Source organism: Crinia signifera, chromosome 4 (assembly GCF_055691185.1).
Source record: "Crinia signifera chromosome 4, ASM5569118v1, whole genome shotgun sequence".
In the NCBI taxonomy this organism is placed as follows: Eukaryota; Metazoa; Chordata; class Amphibia; order Anura; family Myobatrachidae; genus Crinia; species Crinia signifera.
Genome location: NC_139220.1, coordinates 11,185,250 through 11,205,509, shown reverse-complemented (window position 1 = coordinate 11,205,509; position 20,260 = coordinate 11,185,250). Strand labels below are relative to the sequence as shown.

At 47.5% G+C, this 20,260-nt stretch overlaps 2 protein-coding genes across 2 annotated transcripts in view; one reads left to right on the top strand and one right to left on the bottom strand.

Moving 5' to 3' along the window:
• TM7SF3 (transmembrane 7 superfamily member 3) overlaps positions 1-9,705 on the bottom strand; it is a 32,077-nt gene extending 22,372 nt beyond the window's left edge. Inside the window, exon 1 of the mRNA XM_083181078.1 lies at positions 9,375-9,705. Coding sequence (XP_083037204.1) covers positions 9,375-9,567 — 193 coding nt within the window. The 5' untranslated portion in view covers positions 9,568-9,705. The remainder of the gene's footprint in view (positions 1-9,374) is intronic.
• On the top strand, positions 9,703-18,698 carry MED21 (mediator complex subunit 21). Its single transcript, XM_083181079.1, has 4 exons — positions 9,703-9,922; positions 12,079-12,193; positions 12,505-12,605; positions 18,124-18,698. Exons 1-4 carry the CDS (start codon positions 9,881-9,883, stop codon positions 18,298-18,300), a joined length of 435 nt encoding a protein of 144 aa, XP_083037205.1. The 5' UTR covers positions 9,703-9,880; the 3' UTR covers positions 18,301-18,698.
• Positions 18,699-20,260: the final 1,562 nt, after the last annotated feature.

Genomic DNA, 20,260 nt, shown 5'->3' with positions numbered 1-20,260 from the left:
ACAGGTTACGCTCACCGAGGCTTCCCCGCCAACCCCAAACCGTAATCTAACCACACATCGGACTTCAGATTGGTTTCTGCCAATTCCAATAAAAAAAATTATTTTTTATTAATTTTGGCCACTTTTGGATGGGTAATTGGGTCGACCGCCTTAGGTCAACACCTGAAATAGGTAGACAATGGGACGTTCAACAGTGAAAAGGTCGACAAGAGTTTTTAGCTGAGTTTTTTTGTCCCGAATGTCAACACAGTCGACATGGATACCGGCTAAGTTTACCAGCTGCACGCAGCACACTATATTATTCTCCCACCACACCGTAGTGGACGGTAGGGCGTGAAATACCGCCTGTCTTCAGTGGTCAACCCCAATACATGTCTACCTTTATCAGCTGGACCTAATGACCATAAGGGCTATTTCACATGCTCCGGCTCCTGCCGGGCGGCGAAATCCCGCACGGCCAAATGCAGTGCCGCACACAGGCAGCAACAGACTCACCCACCACCATTATATCAAACTGCTATTCCATGTATCTTTTCCATGTCCTACTCCACCCAACACCATAGGGCTATTTCACACACACACTCCGGCTCCTGCCGGGCAGCGAAAACCCGTACGGCCAGGAAGCCGTGCTGCACACATCAGTTTATCATGGAGGGGATGGCCACAGCCCGGCAGCCGTCCCTTCCAGTGGTGGGATCCGCCTGCAACCGGACGGCCGGACCGTGGCCGCCCCGTGTGAATGGACACAATAGTGTCCATTAACTACAGTGTGCGGCACGGCTTTTGGCCGGAGTGTGTGAAATAGCCCTAACCCTTTTGGATACTTTTTATTTGAGGTTTCAGGAGGAATGAGCAAACTAATACAATTTTCGGAAAAGTCCCCTGTAGAAAAAAAAAAAAAAAAAGGGTATATAAATTTGGATAGACTCAAACTGCAGGGACTGATTGAGACCCGGGATCCCAGCAGTCACAATGTTGACACACAAAATTAAGCATGCCGGGGAGGGGGAATAGAGTAGAAGGGAGCATCACAAGTACAGTATATTTTAAGCTCCCCCAAAAATTATCAGCAGTTCCTCTCAACTGGTCTCTCTTTACAACAGAATTGCAGAAGGCAAATGCTTGCCCAAGCGGACCCCCACAGACCAAGACCCCAGAGGCTACAGTAGTGGTGACCACTAAATGAGGAAATCCTGTAGTTAGGGTAACACTCAGCGGGACAGAATTGTGACATTAGGCAGAAGTATTGTGGCTATTTGCAGACAGGCCGCAGCATTGTCACAGCCGGGTGGAGTGCCTGGGTCTCCATCCCAAGCCACAATCTGCAGTTACCACATGGTAATTGCGGCCGTGGCACTGAAGGGGTTAAATGCTCGCTGCGGCTCCATTTTTAAAAGGACAGTACAAGACGCCATTTAAACTGTAACAGCAGCGCTAGTGCTGGGTATGTAATGCTGCAGTCCTGTACCCTCCTCAGTGGTAAAGAAAATTCGGTGAGGAACAGCGGCAAGAATAGGGTGGAGTGATGGAGGCCGAGAGGAGGTAACAGTCTAAAAGGAAAATGATGAGAAGTATGTTTTGGTGGCATCATGAGGTAAGTAAGGGGCGAGATCTGTCCATGGGTTAGGGTATACAGTGATGACCGTGTCCAGGTTGACATGCAGAAGTTGGACCTAGATCGGGAACTGACAAATACTGGGAGCCAGGTTGTCATGGCAACCAGATTCTGCCTCCTGGCGACCAGATTCGCAAGGTGCGCCCTGCCTTGTGGCATTCCCCTGGCCAAGCAGAGCGGTAGCTTGCGGTAATGTGAACAACCAGGCAGAGCGGTGGTCCAAGGCTATTCTATGTAGGTATGCGGCACTTTTGTGTCTGGCTCCTACATTTTCATCCTGGCTCCTAGATTTTTTTTATAAAAAATTGTCAAGCTCTGACATAAATAAAGGTTGGCACAAGCAACAGACTTATCTGTCCACAGCAGAAGCTTCCGTTCACAAACCATGGTGACTTGTGCAGTGCGTCAGAAAGGGAAACCCTAACATGTGACAATCGGCATTGTGAGCGTTCTGATTCCACAACAGATTTTCCCACAGAAAATAATAAACTAAACACCTGCAGTAAGCCAAAACCAATGCAGCAGCTGGAAACGGCTGCGTGTTCCCACCAATGCTCACACCCCACTAACTTATACCATTAGTTGAAACAGATCCGCGCAGGGGTGTAACTAGATATCAGTAGGCCCCATAGCAAAAGATTGTAAGGGCCCCCCCATTTACCAACTGATGGTGATAAATGTATGTAAAACATATTACTTAGACAGCAAAGATGGCCCCCCCTCAGCTCTGGGCCCCATAGCAGCTGCCCCCCCCCCCCCCCCTGCACCTATGGTAGTTATGCCCCTGGATCCGCGTTTCCCTATGGTGTTTATTCCGAGAGCATCAGCCAGCATAGGAGAAAATCACTTATCGGACTTTGTACTGACGGAATTCCTGCCGATAACCCCCAAGAGCGACATGAAGAGGACTACGGTCCTGCACCTCCGAGGGGGGGGGGGGGGGGGGTCCGGAGCAGTGTGCACAGTGGACAGTAATGAATCACCTTTGTTAATATATGCACATCTAAAATAAAATGCCTACAGCCTCCCTTCTAAAGTATTTCTAAGATAAACCAATCCAGCACCAGTGCCGACACGGCAAAAGAGTACACCAAAGGATTATCTGCTGTCTCTCCGCAAAATACCCCCACACCGCGGATGTGCAGTTATCTATCTTTGGTGTTAGGCACAGAGCCGGGATTTTGCAGGGGCGGCAATGAGAACGCAGCATAATTGGGAGTCCATGTTATGAAACCTACAAAATGACCCTACAAAACACATGAACGTCGACATTCTCAGATCAACCTCTGGTGTCATTCAGTCAAAAATATGCAACCTAGCAGACAGGTCTGAATCATGCCCTACATTATATATTTTATATTTACATTTTTCTTTGATATGATGACCACGCAAAATAACCCGACCCAGGCAAGTCCATCACTCACTACTTGAATTTCAGTTTTTGATGGGAAAGTAATTACCCAATTACATTGTTTTATCTAATTATCCAGAATCATTCAGCAATTAAAGTAGCAAATAATCTAACGCTTGATATAATGTAGCGGCCTGACGTCCAAAGGGAAACCCAAATATCATAAGAGACGTAGCAGGATAACCGTGGAGCATTACAGAACCGGTTCCCAGAACGAATCCCATCATTATATCGCTGTGACCAATGCGGGAACACTGAGCCCTTTTGGAATATTTTTAATTAATCATCAATTTCAAATAAAATTAACTGAAACATGAATTTCGGCTTTGTGAGGTCAGTGACACCGGGCGGTCAGCATCACATCTCACTCATTACAGCCAGGCAGAGCCAGCGGGGGCCAGAGAGAGACGAGCAGATGAAATCCGCTGCTCACAACCCATGACTGCACTTGTGATCAGCAGTGAAACGCGTCTAATTGGGGCTTACAAAGCTGCTCTATTCCTGTCAGCCAGAGTTTAACCTAATTATAAGAGCAGGGGGGGCGATAGTATATATACGCTCCCATACAGCCATGGATGGCGGCTTTATAGAAGGGGTGTCAGTGTGCGCCTCACCTGACAACCTAATGACCTGGCTATAAGGCCACCTCTCCAGTGTTCTACACGCGCATCTCACTAGTAAAAGGAGCATAAGGGGGTCTGACAGAAGAATTTGCCATGACCATACCCGCTGCTCTAAACGGAGCCCGTTCCCACAATGTGATTAGAGTGAAGATCGTAAGCTTGCGAGCAGGGCCCTCCTACCTTCATGTTGGTTTGTTACTACCCAGTCTTCGGATAATGGACACTCAACTAACTCAAATAAATAAAAGTCAATCATTCATCAGCGTCCTCTCTAAGGGGTCCTGCACACGTGCAGTCTGCTGACCACGCATGTGCGTCGACCACTGCTGGGGAGGGTTCTGAGGGAACCCTCTCCAAGTGATGTTTATGAAACTTTGTCCATAGGCTTAAACAGGCCAACGCCATTTTCAGATAGTATTAGCTGGCAAGATTAAACTCTGGAATACGGGTATTGATCATTAGGTTACCAGCGTTATAGTCGGCGTGTAGGAAGGTCGACATGGTTGTTGTTTTTTTCCCGGAATGTCAAAACCGTCCACATAAACACTAAAATGTAGCATCGCATCCCCTTGCATGGCTCGCTACTGCTTGTGTTGTCCTTCCAACCCGGTCGATAGTACCCATGTCAAACTATTTTAGTTGTTACTGTCAACCTTCAGTGGTCGACATAAATTGGGAATATAAGGAGACAATAAGACACAGACCAGCTATTTGCACCTATAAGATGACAGTGCAGTAAGTTATCCCAGTGGGTGTATTGTCCGCACATGGAAAACCGGACTCTAGTTCTGAAGATGGATTTACCCGCTGATATGTTTGTGCGTGGTTTGTTTGTAAACGCACTATTGCTGATTAAGTATGACACACAACAACAACATATATGTCAAAGAACATGTGCCAGGCCCAGACAGAATGTATACAGTATCTGAATAACACAAAGGACATATACAGGGAAATCAGGGAGCGGAGCGTCTATTAGACTCTATATAACCAGACATCACCAGAGAGGGAAATGCAGAAGCTACATAGCACAGGGCTAGTATGCAGCAACAATGTATCTGTAGGGAACACAGTGATGTCATAGGTACACACAGAGGGATGCAGGACCATATGTAACACTGGGGAAATGCAGAAGCTACATAGCACAGGGCTAGTATGCAGTAACAATGTATCTGTAGGGAACACAGTGATGTTATAGGTACACACAGAGGGATGCAGGACCATATGTAACACTGGGGAAATGCAGAAGCTACATAGCACAGGGCTAGTATGCAGTAACAATGTATCTGTAGGGAACACAGCGATGTCATAGGTACACACAGAGGGATGCAGGACCATATGTAACACTGGGGAAATGTAGAAGCTACATAGCACAGGGCTAGTATGCAGTAACAATGTATCTGTAGGGAACACAGCGATGTCATAGGTACACACAGAGGGATGCAGGACCATATGTAACACTGGGGAAATGCAGAAGCTACATAGCACAGGGCTAGTATGCAGTAACAATGTATCTGTAGGGAACACAGCGATGTCATAGGTACACACAGAGGGATGCAGGACCACATGTAACACTGGGGAAATGCAGAAGCTACATAGCACAGGGCTAGTATGCTGTAACAATGTATCTGTAGGGAACACAGCGATGTCATAGGTACACACAGAGGGATGCAGGACCACATGTAACACTGGGGAAATGCAGAAGCTACATAGCACAGGGCTAGTATGCTGTAACAATGTATCTGTAGGGAACACAGCGATGTCATAGGTACACACAGAGGGATGCAGGACCATATGTAACACTGGGGAAATGCAGAAGCTACATAGCACAGGGCTAGTATGCTGTAACAATGTATCTGTAGGGAACACAGCGATGTCATAGGTACACACAGAGGGATGCAGGACCATATGTAACACTGGGGAAATGCAGAAGCTACATAGCACAGGGCTAGTATGCAGTAACAATGTATCTGTAGGGAACACTGATGTAATCTGTACACACAGAGGGATGCTGGACCATATGTAACACTGGGGAAATGCAGAAGCTACATAGCACAGGGCTAGTATGCAGTAACAATGTATCTGTAGGGAACACAGTGATGTCATAGGTACACACAGAGGGATGCAGGACCATATGTAACACTGGGGAAATGCAGAAGCTACATAGCACAGGGCTAGTATGCAGTAACAGTGTATCTGTAGGGAACACAGTGATGTCATAGGTACACACAGAGGGATGCAGGACCATATGTAACACTGGGGAAATGCAGAAGCTACATAGCACAGGGCTAGTATGTAGTAACAATGTATCTGTAGGGAACACAGTGACGTCATAGGTACACACAGAGGGATGCAGGACCATATGTAACACTGGGAAAATGCAGAAGCTACATAGCACAGGGCTAGTATGCAGTAACAATGTATCTGTAGGGAACACAGTGATGTCATAGGTACACACAGAGGGATGCAGGACCATATGTAACACTGGGGAAATGCAGAAGCTACATAGCACAGGGCTAGTATGCAGTAACAGTGTATCTGTAGGGAACACAGTGATGTCATAGGTACACACAGAGGGATGCAGGACCATATGTAACACTGGGGAAATGCAGAAGCTACATAGCACAGGGCTAGTATGTAGTAACAATGTATCTGTAGGGAACACAGTGACGTCATAGGTACACACAGAGGGATGCAGGACCATATGTAACACTGGGAAAATGCAGAAGCTACATAGCACAGGGCAAGTATGCAGTAACAATGTATCTGTAAGGAACACAGTGATGTCATAGGTACACACAGAGAGATGCAGGACCATATGGAACACTGGGGAAATGCAGAAGCTACATAGCACAGGGCTAGTATGCAGTAACAATGTATCTGTAGGGAACACAGTGATGTCATAGGTACACACAGAGGGATGCAGGACCATATGTAACACTGGGGAAATGCAGAAGCTACATAGCACAGGGCTAGTATGCAGTAACAATGTATCTTGTAGGGAACACAGTGATGTCATAGGTACACACAGAGGGATGCGGGACCATATGTAACACTGGGGAAATGCAGAAGCTACATAGCAAAGGGCTAGTATGCAGTAACAATGTATCTGTAGGGAACACAGTGATGTCATAGGTACACACAGAGGGATGCGGGACCATATGTAACACTGGGGAAATGCAGAAGCTACATAGCAAAGGGCTAGTATGCAGTAACAATGTATCTGTAGGGAACACAGTGATGTCATAGGTACACACAGAGGGATGCAGGACCATATGTAACACTGGGAAAATGCAGAAGCTGCACAGGGCTAGTATGCAGTAACAATGTATCTGTAGGGAACACTGATGTAATCTGTACACACAGAGAGATGCAGGACCATGTGTAACACTGGGGAAATGCAGAAGCTACATAGCACAGGGCTAGTATGTAGTAACGATGTATCTGTAGGGAACACAGTGATGTCATAGGTACACACAGATGGATGCAGGACCATATGTAACACTGGGAAAATGCAGAAGCTACATAGCACAGGGCTAGTATGCAGTAACAATGTATCTGTAGGGAACACAGTGATGTCATAGGTACACACAGAGGGATGCAGGACCATATGTAACACTGGGGAAATGCAGAAGCTACATAGCACAGGGCTAGTATGCAGTAACAATGTATCTGTAGGGAACACTGATGTAATCTGTACACACAGAGGGATGCAGGACCATATGTTACACTGGGGAAATGCAGAAGCTACATAGCACAGGGCAAGTATGCAGTAACAATGTATCTGTAGGGAACACAGTGATGTAATCGGTACACACAGAGGGATGCAGGACCACATGTAACACTGGGGAAATGCAGAAGCTACATAGCACAGGGCTAGTATGCTGTAACAATGTATCTGTAGGAAACACTGATGTCATAGGTACACACAGAGGGATGCAGGACCATATGTAACACTGGGGAAATGCAGAAGCTACATAGCACAGGGCTAGTATGCAGTAACAATGTATATGTAGGGAACACAGTGATGTCATAGGTACACACAGAGGGATGCAGGACCACATGTAACACTGGGAAAATGCAGAAGCTACATAGCACAGGGCTAGTATGCAGTAACAATGTATCTGTAGGGAACACAGTGATGTCATAGGTACACACAGAGGGATGCAGGACCATATGTAACACTGGGGAAATGCAGAAGCTACATAGCACAGGGCTAGTATGCAGTAACAGTGTATCTGTAGGGAACACAGTGATGTCATAGGTACACACAGAGGGATGCAGGACCATGTGTAACACTGGGGAAATGCAGAAGCTACATAGCACAGGGCTAGTATGCCGTAACAATGTATCTGTAGGGAACACTGATGTAATCTGTACACAGAGGGATGCAGGACCATATGTAACACTGGGGAAATGCAGAAGCTACATAGCACAGGGCTAGTATGTAGTAACGATGTATCTGTAGGGAACACAGTGATGTCATAGGTACACACAGATGGATGCAGGACCATATGTAACACTGGGGAAATGCAGAAGCTACATAGCACAGGGCTAGTATGCAGTAACAATGTATCTGTAGGGAACACAGTGATGTCATAGGTACACACAGAGGGATGCAGGACCATATGTAACACTGGGGAAATGCAGAAGCTACATAGCACAGGGCTAGTATGCAGTAACAATGTATCTGTAGGGAACACAGTGATGTCATAGGTACACACAGAGGGATGCAGTTATATAACACCCCCCCCCCCCCCAGCACAGGCAGTTATAATGCACCAGGTGTATAATACCCATATAATGCCCCCCAGCACAGGCAGTTATATAATGCACCAGGTGTATAATACCCATATAATGCCCCCCAGCACAGGCAGTTATATAATACCCCAGGTGTATAATACCCCCCAGCACAGGTAGTTATATAATGCACCAGGTGTATAATACCCATATAATGCCCCCCAGCACAGGCAGTTATATAATGCACCAGGTGTATAATGCCCATATAATACCCCCCAGCACAGGCAGGTATATAATGCACCAGGTGTATAATACCCCCAGCACAGGCAGTTATATAATGCCCCAAGTGTATAATACCCATATAATACCCCCCAGCACAGGCAGTTATATAATGCACCAGGTGTATAATACCCCCAGCACAGGCAGTTATATAATGCACCAGGTGTATAATACCCATATAATACCCCCCAGCACAGGCAGTTATATAATGCACCAGGTGTATAATACCCCCAGCACAGGCAGTTATATAATGCCCCAAGTGTATAATACCCATATAATACCCCCCAGCACAGGCAGTTATATAATGCACCAGGTGTATAATACCCATATAATACCCCCCAGCACAGGCAGTTATATAATGCACCAGGTGTATAATACCCATATAATACCCCCCAGCACAGGCAGTTATATAATACCCCCCAGCACAGGCAGTTATATAATGCACCAGGTGTATAATACCCCCAGCACAGGCAGTTATATAATGCCCCAGGTGTATAATACCCATATAATACCCCCAGCACAGGTAGTTATATAATGCACCAGGTGTATAATACCCATATAATACCCCCCAGCACAGGCAGTTATATAATGCCCCAGGTGTATAATGCCCATATATTACCCCCTAGCACAGGCAGTTATATAATGCACCAGGTATAAACAACCCCCTAGCAGCAGTAGCCATTGGCGGCCGGGCACAGGGACTCACCCGCGGCGGAGCCGGCTCCCAGGAGCAGGGGTATGAGAGCCCAGCAGCCCTGCATCCTTCCGCCTCTCTGATGCTGGAGCTCAGGCTGGCTCACATGCCCCGAGTACAGTGACAGTGACCAGGGAACCCGCCCCGGCAGCACAGAACTTCTGGCCCGGCCCCCGGAACCAGCAGCAGCGCCGTCCGGACACATAACACGGCGCACACCCCACTTCCGCCCAGTGAGGGGAGGGGTGTGTGTGTATATATAATAATGACTGACATGTACTAAAAAATAAAAAAACTATACTGCTGCTGCTGATTGTCTACACTGGATCATGGGAAAGGTCCTCTCCACGAAGGGGATCTAGCTGATACCGTCTGCTCTGGGACTGATGTTTCTGCTGGCTGGTTGATCAATAAAGTTTTAGAATAAAAATAAAAAAACATTGAAGCCAGAATTCACGCCTACAAACTCAGGAACCCGATCGCGCTGGGGGCGTGGCTTCGCTTTGCCAGGCTCTACAATGGCGGACCGCCTGACGCAGCTTCAGGATGCCCTGAATTCGGTGAGTGGGTCTCCGGGTCCTGCAGCTCCCCGGCATTTGCAGGGCGACATGCGGATCCGGCTCCCGTGTCTCTGCTGAGTTACCCAATATATATGTCCCCTTACATCTCCATATACGTGCCTCGCACCTCCCTAATATGAGCCCCGTGCCTCACCTATCATATGTGCTGTTCACTTCTTCTTTGTATGTGACTGTGTAGTCTCTCACCTCTTCTGTAGGTGCCCTGTACCTTAGTCTAGGGATGGCCATCGATGGTTCGAAGTCATTTATGGCCGATGTTGAATACATTTGACATCGATGGGGGAGAACCAGATGGTTTCCCTCTAAAGATGGCACAGCAAAACCGATGTTTGGCTTTTGGGTTTTTTCCCCAAAGTGTCAGACACGGAGCATAGCCCCTCCCCCTTGTTTTGATTGGCCACAGGCCAATCATTCAAACAAAATAAATGACCATAGGTAAAAATATCGATGGTCATCCATTGCATGCTTTAACACAATCGATGGCCAGTTGCAGTATTGCCATCGATGGCAATGGCAACGATGGACATCCCTACCTTACACGCCCCTAATCCCATGCCTCACCATATATATATGCCTCACCTGTAAGCTCCTCCCATGCCTTGCTCCTCCCTTATATGTGCCTCCATCATCCTGATATGTGTCCACTGCTTCAACTCAAAATCATCGATGGTTTATGGCCGATGTCAAAAAGTTTTGCCATCGATGGAGGAGATCCAGATGGTGTCCCTACATCGATGGCACAGCAGAAACAAGCTTTTATTTCTTTTTCAAGGTGCCAGGACACGGAGCATATGTACAGTAGCTCTGCCCCGCAACAACCCTGAAGCCCCTCCCACATTCGGTTTGGCCATGGGCCAGTCAGTCAAAAAAATAAAATAAATGGTTGAACATCGGTAGCTAAAACTATCGACATTTGTCCATCACATAGTTTGTTACTATCGATGACTGGTTGCAGTATCGCCATCAATGGCAATGATCGATGGTGATTGCACCCATGGACATCCTTACCTCTCGATAAATAAATCTGCATCACAATGGGAAGAAAACCCCCATACCATGGTAGTTATTAACTCCTATCACATGCGATCCGTCGCAACAATGCATCGGAATCACCAGTGGCCATATCGCTCTAGTGGATGGGGTGGTCAGATGCATTTTATTAGGGATGCTGTTGATAGGTCGACCACTATTGGTTGACACATGGAAGGTCATTGTGGAAAAGGTGGACATGAGTTTTTAATGTTTTTTTCCTAAAAAAAAAAAAAAGATGGTTTTGATACCTAAATATCCACATGGACATAATAGTGTGCCTGAAGCGAGCCATGCGAGGACGCACTACACTGATACGTGTCATATCAACTTATTTTGACATAGACACCCTAAAAAATACGAAAAACTCATGTCAAACTTTTTTTCATGTTGACCAGTAGTGGACGACCTGTTAACTGCTGACTTATTTACTCTCAAGCCTATGACCCGTTCCCTTTTATCATGTGGGGGGAGTCTAGGTGCATATGGGGGAATTCTGTAGTAAATGAGGGGCATTTTGAGATGGGGGGGTGGGGTTTCAAGGATGTTTCAGGGCTGGAGGAGGGGATTGGGTGGGAAGTGGAGGTTTTCCTATCCAATCCTTTACAACCTGAAAGCACCAGATTAAATTCTACATGTTCTTTTACACCAGGCATGGCCAAACTGTGACCCTCCAGCTGTTGTGAAACCATACCTCCCAACAGTCCCGATTTTAGCGGGACAGTCCAGATTATCAGGGCCTGTCCCGCTGTCCCACCCGTGGGCGGCAGTGTCCCACGGTGTGGGGGGGCTGTTGGGAGTCCCCCCTGTCAGCTGCTAAGCAGCGGGGAATAAACGCTGTGCGCATGCGCACAGCGTCTATTCCCGCAGCCAGGGGGCTGGGGGCATGGCTAGAGGCTCACAGAGCCTCTGGGTCATGCCCCCATAGTGGCAAAATGGCATAGTATGGCCATGCCCGGTTTATATGAATGATAACGCTTTAGAATGTGTCGTGTCAGCAGTATACAGAGCGTACCAGCAGTATACAGAGGCTGGAGTATTGTAGGCGGAGTCTCTGATATGTAATAACTTAACGGCGGTCTCCTTGTTTTCTCTCCTGTGTGCAGCTGGCAGATCAGTTCTGTAACGCCATTGGTGTACTCCAGCAATGTGCTCCACCTGCGTCGTTCAACACCATTCAGACCACCATAAACAAGGACCAGCCCTCTAACCCCACGGAAGGTAGGTGGAGAGTATTAAAGGCGGTAGTAATAATTATCCTCCACTGTATATTTATTCCTCAGTCCAGTCCTGTATTCACTATGTACAGTCCGTGCAGCGCTGTGTATAAGGCCTGCTAGGTAACATTTCCCAGAATTCCCTGTGGAGTAGTTTGTACATGAGGATAACTTATTGCGTCGTTGTAGGTAGTATTGTATGACGCGCTTCGTGTCTTTCTTGGACACAGGAGAGCAGCTACCTATGTTTGTGGACCGCAGAGATGTCTGTTTTGGTAATTGTTCTTTATATTGTGTATGATTGTATTTGGTCAGAGTACGCCCAGCTGTTTGCAGCCCTCATCGCCCGCACAGCGAAGGACATCGATGTCCTCATCGACTCTCTGCCCAGTGAGGAATCTACGGCTGCGTTACAGGTGAGGTGAATGGCTGACATATGCTCTGGGAGCTGCAGTGTGTAACGACGGTACTTGTGACTTATCTGGGCGCCCGATTTTCTTCATCGCACCTAAAAATCGCGTCAAATCGCATCGCATACAATCAGGTTCCTTGCAAAACGATTTGACGCGATTTTAATATGTGAAGGCACCCAGATGCCTGTTTCATATGTGAAATGGCCCCCCAGACCCCATTTTTAATTGTATACCCACCCTGATGGCTAAATGCCCCCCCATTGTTAACGCCACCCCACTATCAACGCCAACCCGAAGCGTGGCGAGCGCAGCGGTACGCGTCCTCCGACCTTTTCATACCCTCACTATCCACGTCGGCGTGGAGTTGATTTTATATAGTGTGGTGAGCGCAGCGAGCCACCGAGCCCGAAGCGTGGCGAGGGGACGCGGATACCTGTGAAGCCCGCGAGGGGACGCGTATAGCTGTGAAGGTATCCACGTCCCCACGCGGGGCTCGCCACGCTTCGGGCTCGCTGCGCTCGCCACACTATATAAAATCAACTCCACGCCGACGTGGATTGTGGGGGTATTAAAAGGTCGGAGGACGCGTACCGCCGCCCCTCGCGGGCTCGCTGTGCTCGCCACGCTTCGGGTTGGCGTTGATAGTGGGGTGGCTTTAACAATTAAAAATGGGGTCTGGGGGTCAATTTCACATATGAAACAGGCATCTGGGTGCCTGTACATATTAAAATCGCATCAAATCGCATTGCATGCAATACAATAGCATACAATGCAACGCGATTTTCTCTTCAAGGAAAATCGCATGCTTAGGGTACTGGCATACAATTTCAACATCGGTCGCCCAGATAAGTCACAAGTATCGTGACGACCCCTCCTGTCCTCCCTATTCCACTTCTATGTCATGTGAGGTGTAACCAATGTGCAGCTCTCCATGTGCCATGGAACTGTACATCCCAGCATGCCTTGCCACTGTTCTAGCTTGTCCTAACAGAAAATATTTTGCATGGTGTCACAGACCCAGTTCTAATATCCACCAATCTCAAACCGCTGTTTCCTGCATGACATGGATCTGACGCAGTTAATGCTAAAACTAGCACCTGTTCTGTCTACAGAAAGGATTACGCTACCTTGTATCTCTCATACTCGGGTTCAGGTTCTGCCACAACGGAGCTATTCTTAAGTCCCAGCCATCATTAACAAAATAATACCCCATAGTTCAGATACGTAGCATGGATTAGTTCAGCGGTTCACAACTGTTTTTTTCTCTCCTGTACCCCTTGATTAGGTTTTTAATTTCTGAGTACCCCTCCTCTCCTTTTGAAATATCCACAGTACTGATGAGTGGAGTGGAAGTAAGCGGTACGTGTGTCCTTATATCAAGGAGGAGTAGCGTGCGGTCAGGAATCGGGTCACTCTGTGTCTGGTCGCTGGCTGTGTACTGTCTCCGGGGTACCCGCTAACGCCTGTAGGATTAATGCCGCTGCTTCCTACACCCGTGTCAGCGTGGGGCAGCTGATTGCTGATGTCTGAGGGCAGTGCGGGAAGCTCCCAGTGCATTGTTGGTCGGGCAAAAGCACGAGGAGACGCTGATGATGCTGCAGACGGAACCAGACGTGACACCACGTGGTCCATCTCCATCTCTTCCACCATTACCAATATTCTTTTCAAGTACACCCAACCGGTCTGCAGCGTACCCAGGTGTGACATGACTGCACAAAGGAAACATACACCGGTACTTGTGTAGTTTCACGGCGCCACCGCGTGCACACTCTGTTTATGAAACTTGGCAGCTTGCCAGACACTCTGTTTAACTGTGCGCGTGCCGCTCTAGCTGTTGTCAGCGCAGCGCGTGGCTGCTTTCCTTATGTAAGCTACGTTATCAGCGTAGCGCTGGGCAGCAGCAGCGCACGCTGCCCAGTGCTGACAGGTCACTGTGGTTCTTGTAGTTCCACAGTAAAAAGCCGTGGGGGGTGCCTGGATTCAGATGCAAAACCGTTTGAAACTAGGCGCCTTGCAAGCCGCTAAGAAGCCGGGGGGTTTCTGGATTCAGACGCATAAGCAGATTTAGCTGGGTCTAGGGGTACATGATTAAAACCTGTCCACAATGCCAATAGTCGACGCAACAGCTGTCGACCTTGTATATTCCACTATCCACGCCAACCCGAATCGTGGCGAGCGGCGGCGGTACGCGTCCTACGACCTTTTCATACCCCCACTATCCACGTCGGCGTGGAGTTGAGAATAGAAAGTGTGGCGAGCGCACCGAGCCTGAAGCGTGGCGAGCAGACGCGGACACCTGTGAAGCCCGCGAGGGGACGCGGATACCTGTGAGGGTATCCGCGTCCCCTCGCGTGGCTCGCTTCGCTAGCCACGCTTCGGGCTCGGTAACACGCTGCGCTCGCCACACTTTCTATACTCAACTCCACGCCGACGTTAATAGTGGGGGTATGAAAAGGTCGTAGGACGCGTACCGCCGCCCCTCGCGGGGCTCGTCACGCTTCGGGTTGGCGTGGATAGTGGAATTTACAAGGTCGACAGCTGTTGCGTCGACTATTGGCATTGTGGACAGGTTTTAATTGTGTACCCCTAGACCCAGCTAACTCTGCTTATGCGTCTGAATCCAGAAACCCCCCGGCTTCTTAGCGGCTTGCAAGGCGCTTAGTTTCAAATGGTTTTGCGTCTGAATCCAGGCACCCCCCACGGCTTTTTACTGCGGAACTACAAAAACCACAGTGACCTGTCAGCGCGCGCTGCTGCTGCCCAGCGCTACGCTGATAACGTAGCTTACATAAGGAAAGCAGCCACGCGCTGCGCTGAGAACAGCTAGAGCGGCACGCGCACAGTTAAACAGAGTGTCTGGTAAGTTTCACACACAGAGTGTGCGCGCGGCGGCGCCGTGAAACTACACAACTACCCCCACACCCTCTTCTTCTGTAACGTGACACGCCTACAGTGTGGGAGTCACCATCTTTGTTGGCAGATGATGAGACGGGATATCATGGAGAAAACCGCTCATTCATCTGTAGTCTCCTGCGCACTACGATATTTGCTGGTCACATGACCGTTGAAAATCCGTAGAATTCTCAATCAGGATCCGGCCTCAGATTGGCAGCATTTCGGGATGAGGTTGCAGATCCGAACATAACTAATGTCCTCATCATTAAGAAGATCCGTGGTCTTTCCTCTTGGGGCTCTAGAAGACCCGCTGACATACCAGTCGACACAGTGACTTTACTTGCACTAAGGATTGTTCCAGCTGGTAATCTGCGAGGTTCCAAATTCTCATGTGCTCCCGTTTGATCGTTCGTTTTATACAAATAAAATCACACAACAGTGTAATACTGCTGAGAGGGCTAATACACGATGGCCCTTATTCTGGTTCACTCGCAAAGGCAAATTCCTTCTCAAATGGACAAAACCATTTGCACTGCAGGTGGGGCAGATGTAACTTGTGCAGAGAGAATTACATTTGGGTGGGGTTTTACTTCAAAGTGAGATCTATTGCAGTGTAAAAATAAAGCAGCCAGTATTTACCCTGCACAGAAACAAAATAACTCACCCAAATCTAAATCTCTCTGCACGTTACATCTGCCCCAACTGCAGTGCAGCATGGTTTTGTACATTTGAGAAGGAATTTGCCTTTGCGAGTGAACCAGAAAAAGGGCCTATGTGTTCAACAGAAAAAAAGTGCTGCTTCCGTTATATCACCGGAATGTCATCGTCATGGACCATCATGGCGCTCTGCGGCACATTTATCAAAGTGAGCTGGAAATAATCTACAGACACACAGATCCGCTGGGAGACTGGCGGTTCAGATAGTCAGTGCAGCCCAATGCCCCTACTACCGCTGGATACACACTATAAGATTATCTTTCCAATCTGAGTGGTTGGATTGAAAATCTGGTAATTTCTTGGAGCAATTGAGATTGTGCCAAAACCTAGAAAAAAGCCAAAAACCGTCATTCAAATTGTTTAAAGCCTTTTAATTTAACCAATTTATCCAAATGACTGTTTCTTATTTTATTTTTTTCCTCTTGTCACCCTCCCTGCTCTGACACGATGGTCTGCTGAACAATCAGAACCAGGGTGGGGGCCTTTTCTGCGTGTGCGTCAGGGCAGGGCCAGACTGTGCCCTGGCATTAAGTTAATAAAACCCATCTGCAGTCGCTGTACCATAGATAGTTGAGAACCATTGGGTCTCCACCATCGACGGCAAAACTGACATTGGCTATCAACCAGCAGAGGCTGACCCCTGTAACCCCTTCACAACAGATCCCCCCTCTAACTGCGAGTATCAGGCTTGTAATATTGTTTTTGTATTGACCTCTTTCTGGAAAAGTATGATCTGTATGGGAGTTTAGATTAAGGCCTATTTATAGCCCCTCTTTTCCTGCGCCCATTACAGCTTAGATATATATATATATATATATATATATATATATATATATATATATATATATAGCGTGGGAAATAAGCGGCACTCAGAGGCTGTGCAAACGGTGAAACCAAGTGGAATATTTATTCCATGTGCAGAGACCATACGTTTCGGAGCTCGCAGGCTCCGTCGTCAGTGGAGTGCTTACACTCCACTGACGACGGAGCCTGCGAGCTCCGAAACGTATGGTCTCTGCACATGGAATAAATATTCCACTTGGTTTCACCGTTTGCACAGCCTCTGAGTGCCGCTTATTTCCCACGCTATATTCCCTGAGGATTCACACCCTCTTGCTAAGAGGGCACCTGAGCAAGTCATCTGGGCTCCACCTGCAGACCTGAGTGCCGGTCTCCCTGCTCTATATATATATATATATATATATATATATATATATATATATATATATATATATATATATATATATATATATATATATATATATATATATATATATATATATATATATATATATATATATATATATACATACATACATACATACATACATACATACATACATACACACATATATATATATATATATATACATTTAGTGGGTATACAAGGCGTGATAATTGTCTTTATCCCTCCCCCCCTTAACCCCTTCAGTGGCAGGATACAAAAAAAAATTCACCTCGAAGGGTGCCTTTTTAAACTACATGGGGTGTAAAGAGGGGAGTGCAGGGGAGGATTGAAGAAGGGATTCCCAGCATCAGCGCTGTTTCCCGGTCCCCTTGCGGCACTCAGGAATTAGCATAAAGCACTACACAGTAAAGTCTCGCCCTTTAGCTGTTGTGAAACTACAAATCCCAGCATGCCTTGCAATAGTTTTAGCATTCCCTAAAAGCAAAACTGTGTCAAGGCATGATGGGACTTGTAGTTTCACAACAGCAAGATGGCCAAGGTTGGACATGCCTGCCTTACATACTTAACCCCACCCCCAAACTATTATTGGCCGGGCTTAACTGCGTAGTGGTTTATTCGATCAGCGTTGGCGATCCTTTTGTATTTCCCTTTGTGTGATGCCAATATTGCTATTAGTTGTATACAGAAAATCCATATAATTAACACTTTCTGTGTCTGAAGGCTGCCAGTCTGTACCAGCTAGAAGAGGAGAACCACGCAGCGGCTGCCCGCCTGGAGGAGACGGTGTACCGGGGGGACATGCTCCTGGAAAAGATACAGACCGCACTCGCCGACATCGCTCAGTCTCAGCTGAAGACGAGAAGCATAATCCACACACAGGTTCCTCCTGAGAGCTAGCAGCAGGGGGCGCTGTACACCTGGATAGAGCATTACTAAGGACTGCTTACTTTAAAGCATTGGACAGCGACATGAAGGAATAGTTCACTGGCCTGGCATCAGTGGGTGTAGGGGGGGGGGGGGGGGGGTTGTCTTAATATGCTCCTCAATAGCTTCTTGCACAAGCTCTTTGGGTAAGCGGCTCCTATCGCGCAGGTCTGCACGCTCCGTCCTCCGATACATCTGTGCTGGGCCTGATTCATTTGATAAGCTGTGATTGGTTCTTGTTGCAGCACCCCACCCATTGTTTTGTACAGTTCCCAGCATCCGATACCCCGCGCGGATGTCAGCGCCAGATGCACGGCCGCTGTTTTCTATTGAGAATTTTTGCTAATAAAACCGTTAATGATGTAAAGTAATATTCTGTTCTGCCTGAGTTCTTACTAACTGTCATCATTTGTAATTACACCTTGATTCATCGAGGGCTGATTATTAATACAGAAGCTGGTAGAAATTCCTTTGCAGGTGACTCAGCCGCTTCCTGTTCATGAGCTCACAGTTCCCGTGTTTACCGCTGACTGTACTGCAAGTGTCCCTGTGGAGTATCGTCAATGGGGGAACCTGGTGTATCTTGCACCCAATTTTGGATTACTGCGGGAATTTACGCACCTGTCTGGGGGTCTCCCCTCTATATTGCCACTGGGGAGAAGGCTGGTAGGCTCCAGGGGTGCAAGGGCTGCTGGGAGAAAGGGGGGTTGCACAAACACACTACACTCACTCGTACACACTTGCAGACCCTACAAAGCAACCAATGCCGTGGAAGCACCGGATTCTGGCGTTAGAACTAGAAGACAACACTTTGGAAGGCAGTAATTACTGACTAAGCTTATTGGAAACTACTAATTCATTAATGAGCCTGGGTGGGGAGTCCTGGAGCAAGCCCCGTAAATCACTGCATCCCTTTTTCAGTTGCGCAATTGAATAGCCCACTGGTTCTCAAACTCGGTCCTCATGACCCCACACAGGTCACCCGGCAGGTGCATTCATTATTCACTGACACATTTAAAAAGATCCACAGATGGAGCTAATTATTTCTATGAGGAGACCTGTGAAACATGCACTGTGTGGGGTCCTGAGAACCCAGTTTGAGAACCTGAGGAATGGCAAAACCCAGGACTGGGGGATGTGTTTTGGAGTTTTTTCTGGCCGTCGTTGGATTTACCTGTCATGCCGTGTTCTCACTGCGAGTGAGAAAGACACGGCTTTTACCCGGCATTAAAATGCCGGGGACTGCCGTGCTGGACCCCCATTCTCACTGCAAGGCAAATTTGCCTTTTAAACATGGGTTTTTAGGCAGTGTGAACGGGTCAACCCGTGTCTGCATACCCGGATCTCAGACATGGGTAAAAAGGGTTTTACCCGTGTATGAGATCTGGGTATGGGACCCGTTCACACTGCCAAAAATCCTGTGTTAAAAGGCAAATTCCCGGGTCGACCTGCTAGACCCGGGAATTTGGCTGCAGTGAGAACGGGGTATAAAACTCCAGATTGTGAGCTCTTCTGCTATTAAATGTGTTTCTCACAATTTCCCAGTTCCCACGCTGTACTGGTTTAACTAAGAATAACACTGTTCCGTCTATTCCAGTATCACGGTATTCCCCCTCTCCCGTTACATCGATGGGACTCCCCTTAGTTCTGCGCACTTGTGTAATTTCAGAACGTGACATAAATGTAGTTACCCGCTTCTCCCACATATGGGAATGTTAAATCTATAGGAGATCGAGGGGTAAAATTCCTGCGGCGCTACCTGGTGATACAGAAGATATAGGGGTTTATTCTGGTTCCCTCCTTTTGGCAAATTCCTTCTTAAATGGACAAAACCATATGCACTGCAGGGGTGGGGGGCAGATGTAAAATGAGCATAGATAATTAGATTTTGTTTCTGTGCAATATAGATACCACTTTGAAGTAAAACCCCACC

Excerpts from the sequence above, each read along its gene's own strand:
- MED21 (XM_083181079.1), top strand. The coding sequence starts at position 9,881 with ATGGCGGACCGCCTGACGCAGCTTCAGGATGCCCTGAATTCG. Across the intron at positions 9,923-12,078 it reads TTCAGGATGCCCTGAATTCG|CTGGCAGATCAGTTCTGTAA; the intron begins GTGAGTGGGTCT and ends TCCTGTGTGCAG. Across the intron at positions 12,194-12,504 it reads GCCCTCTAACCCCACGGAAG|AGTACGCCCAGCTGTTTGCA; the intron begins GTAGGTGGAGAG and ends GTATTTGGTCAG.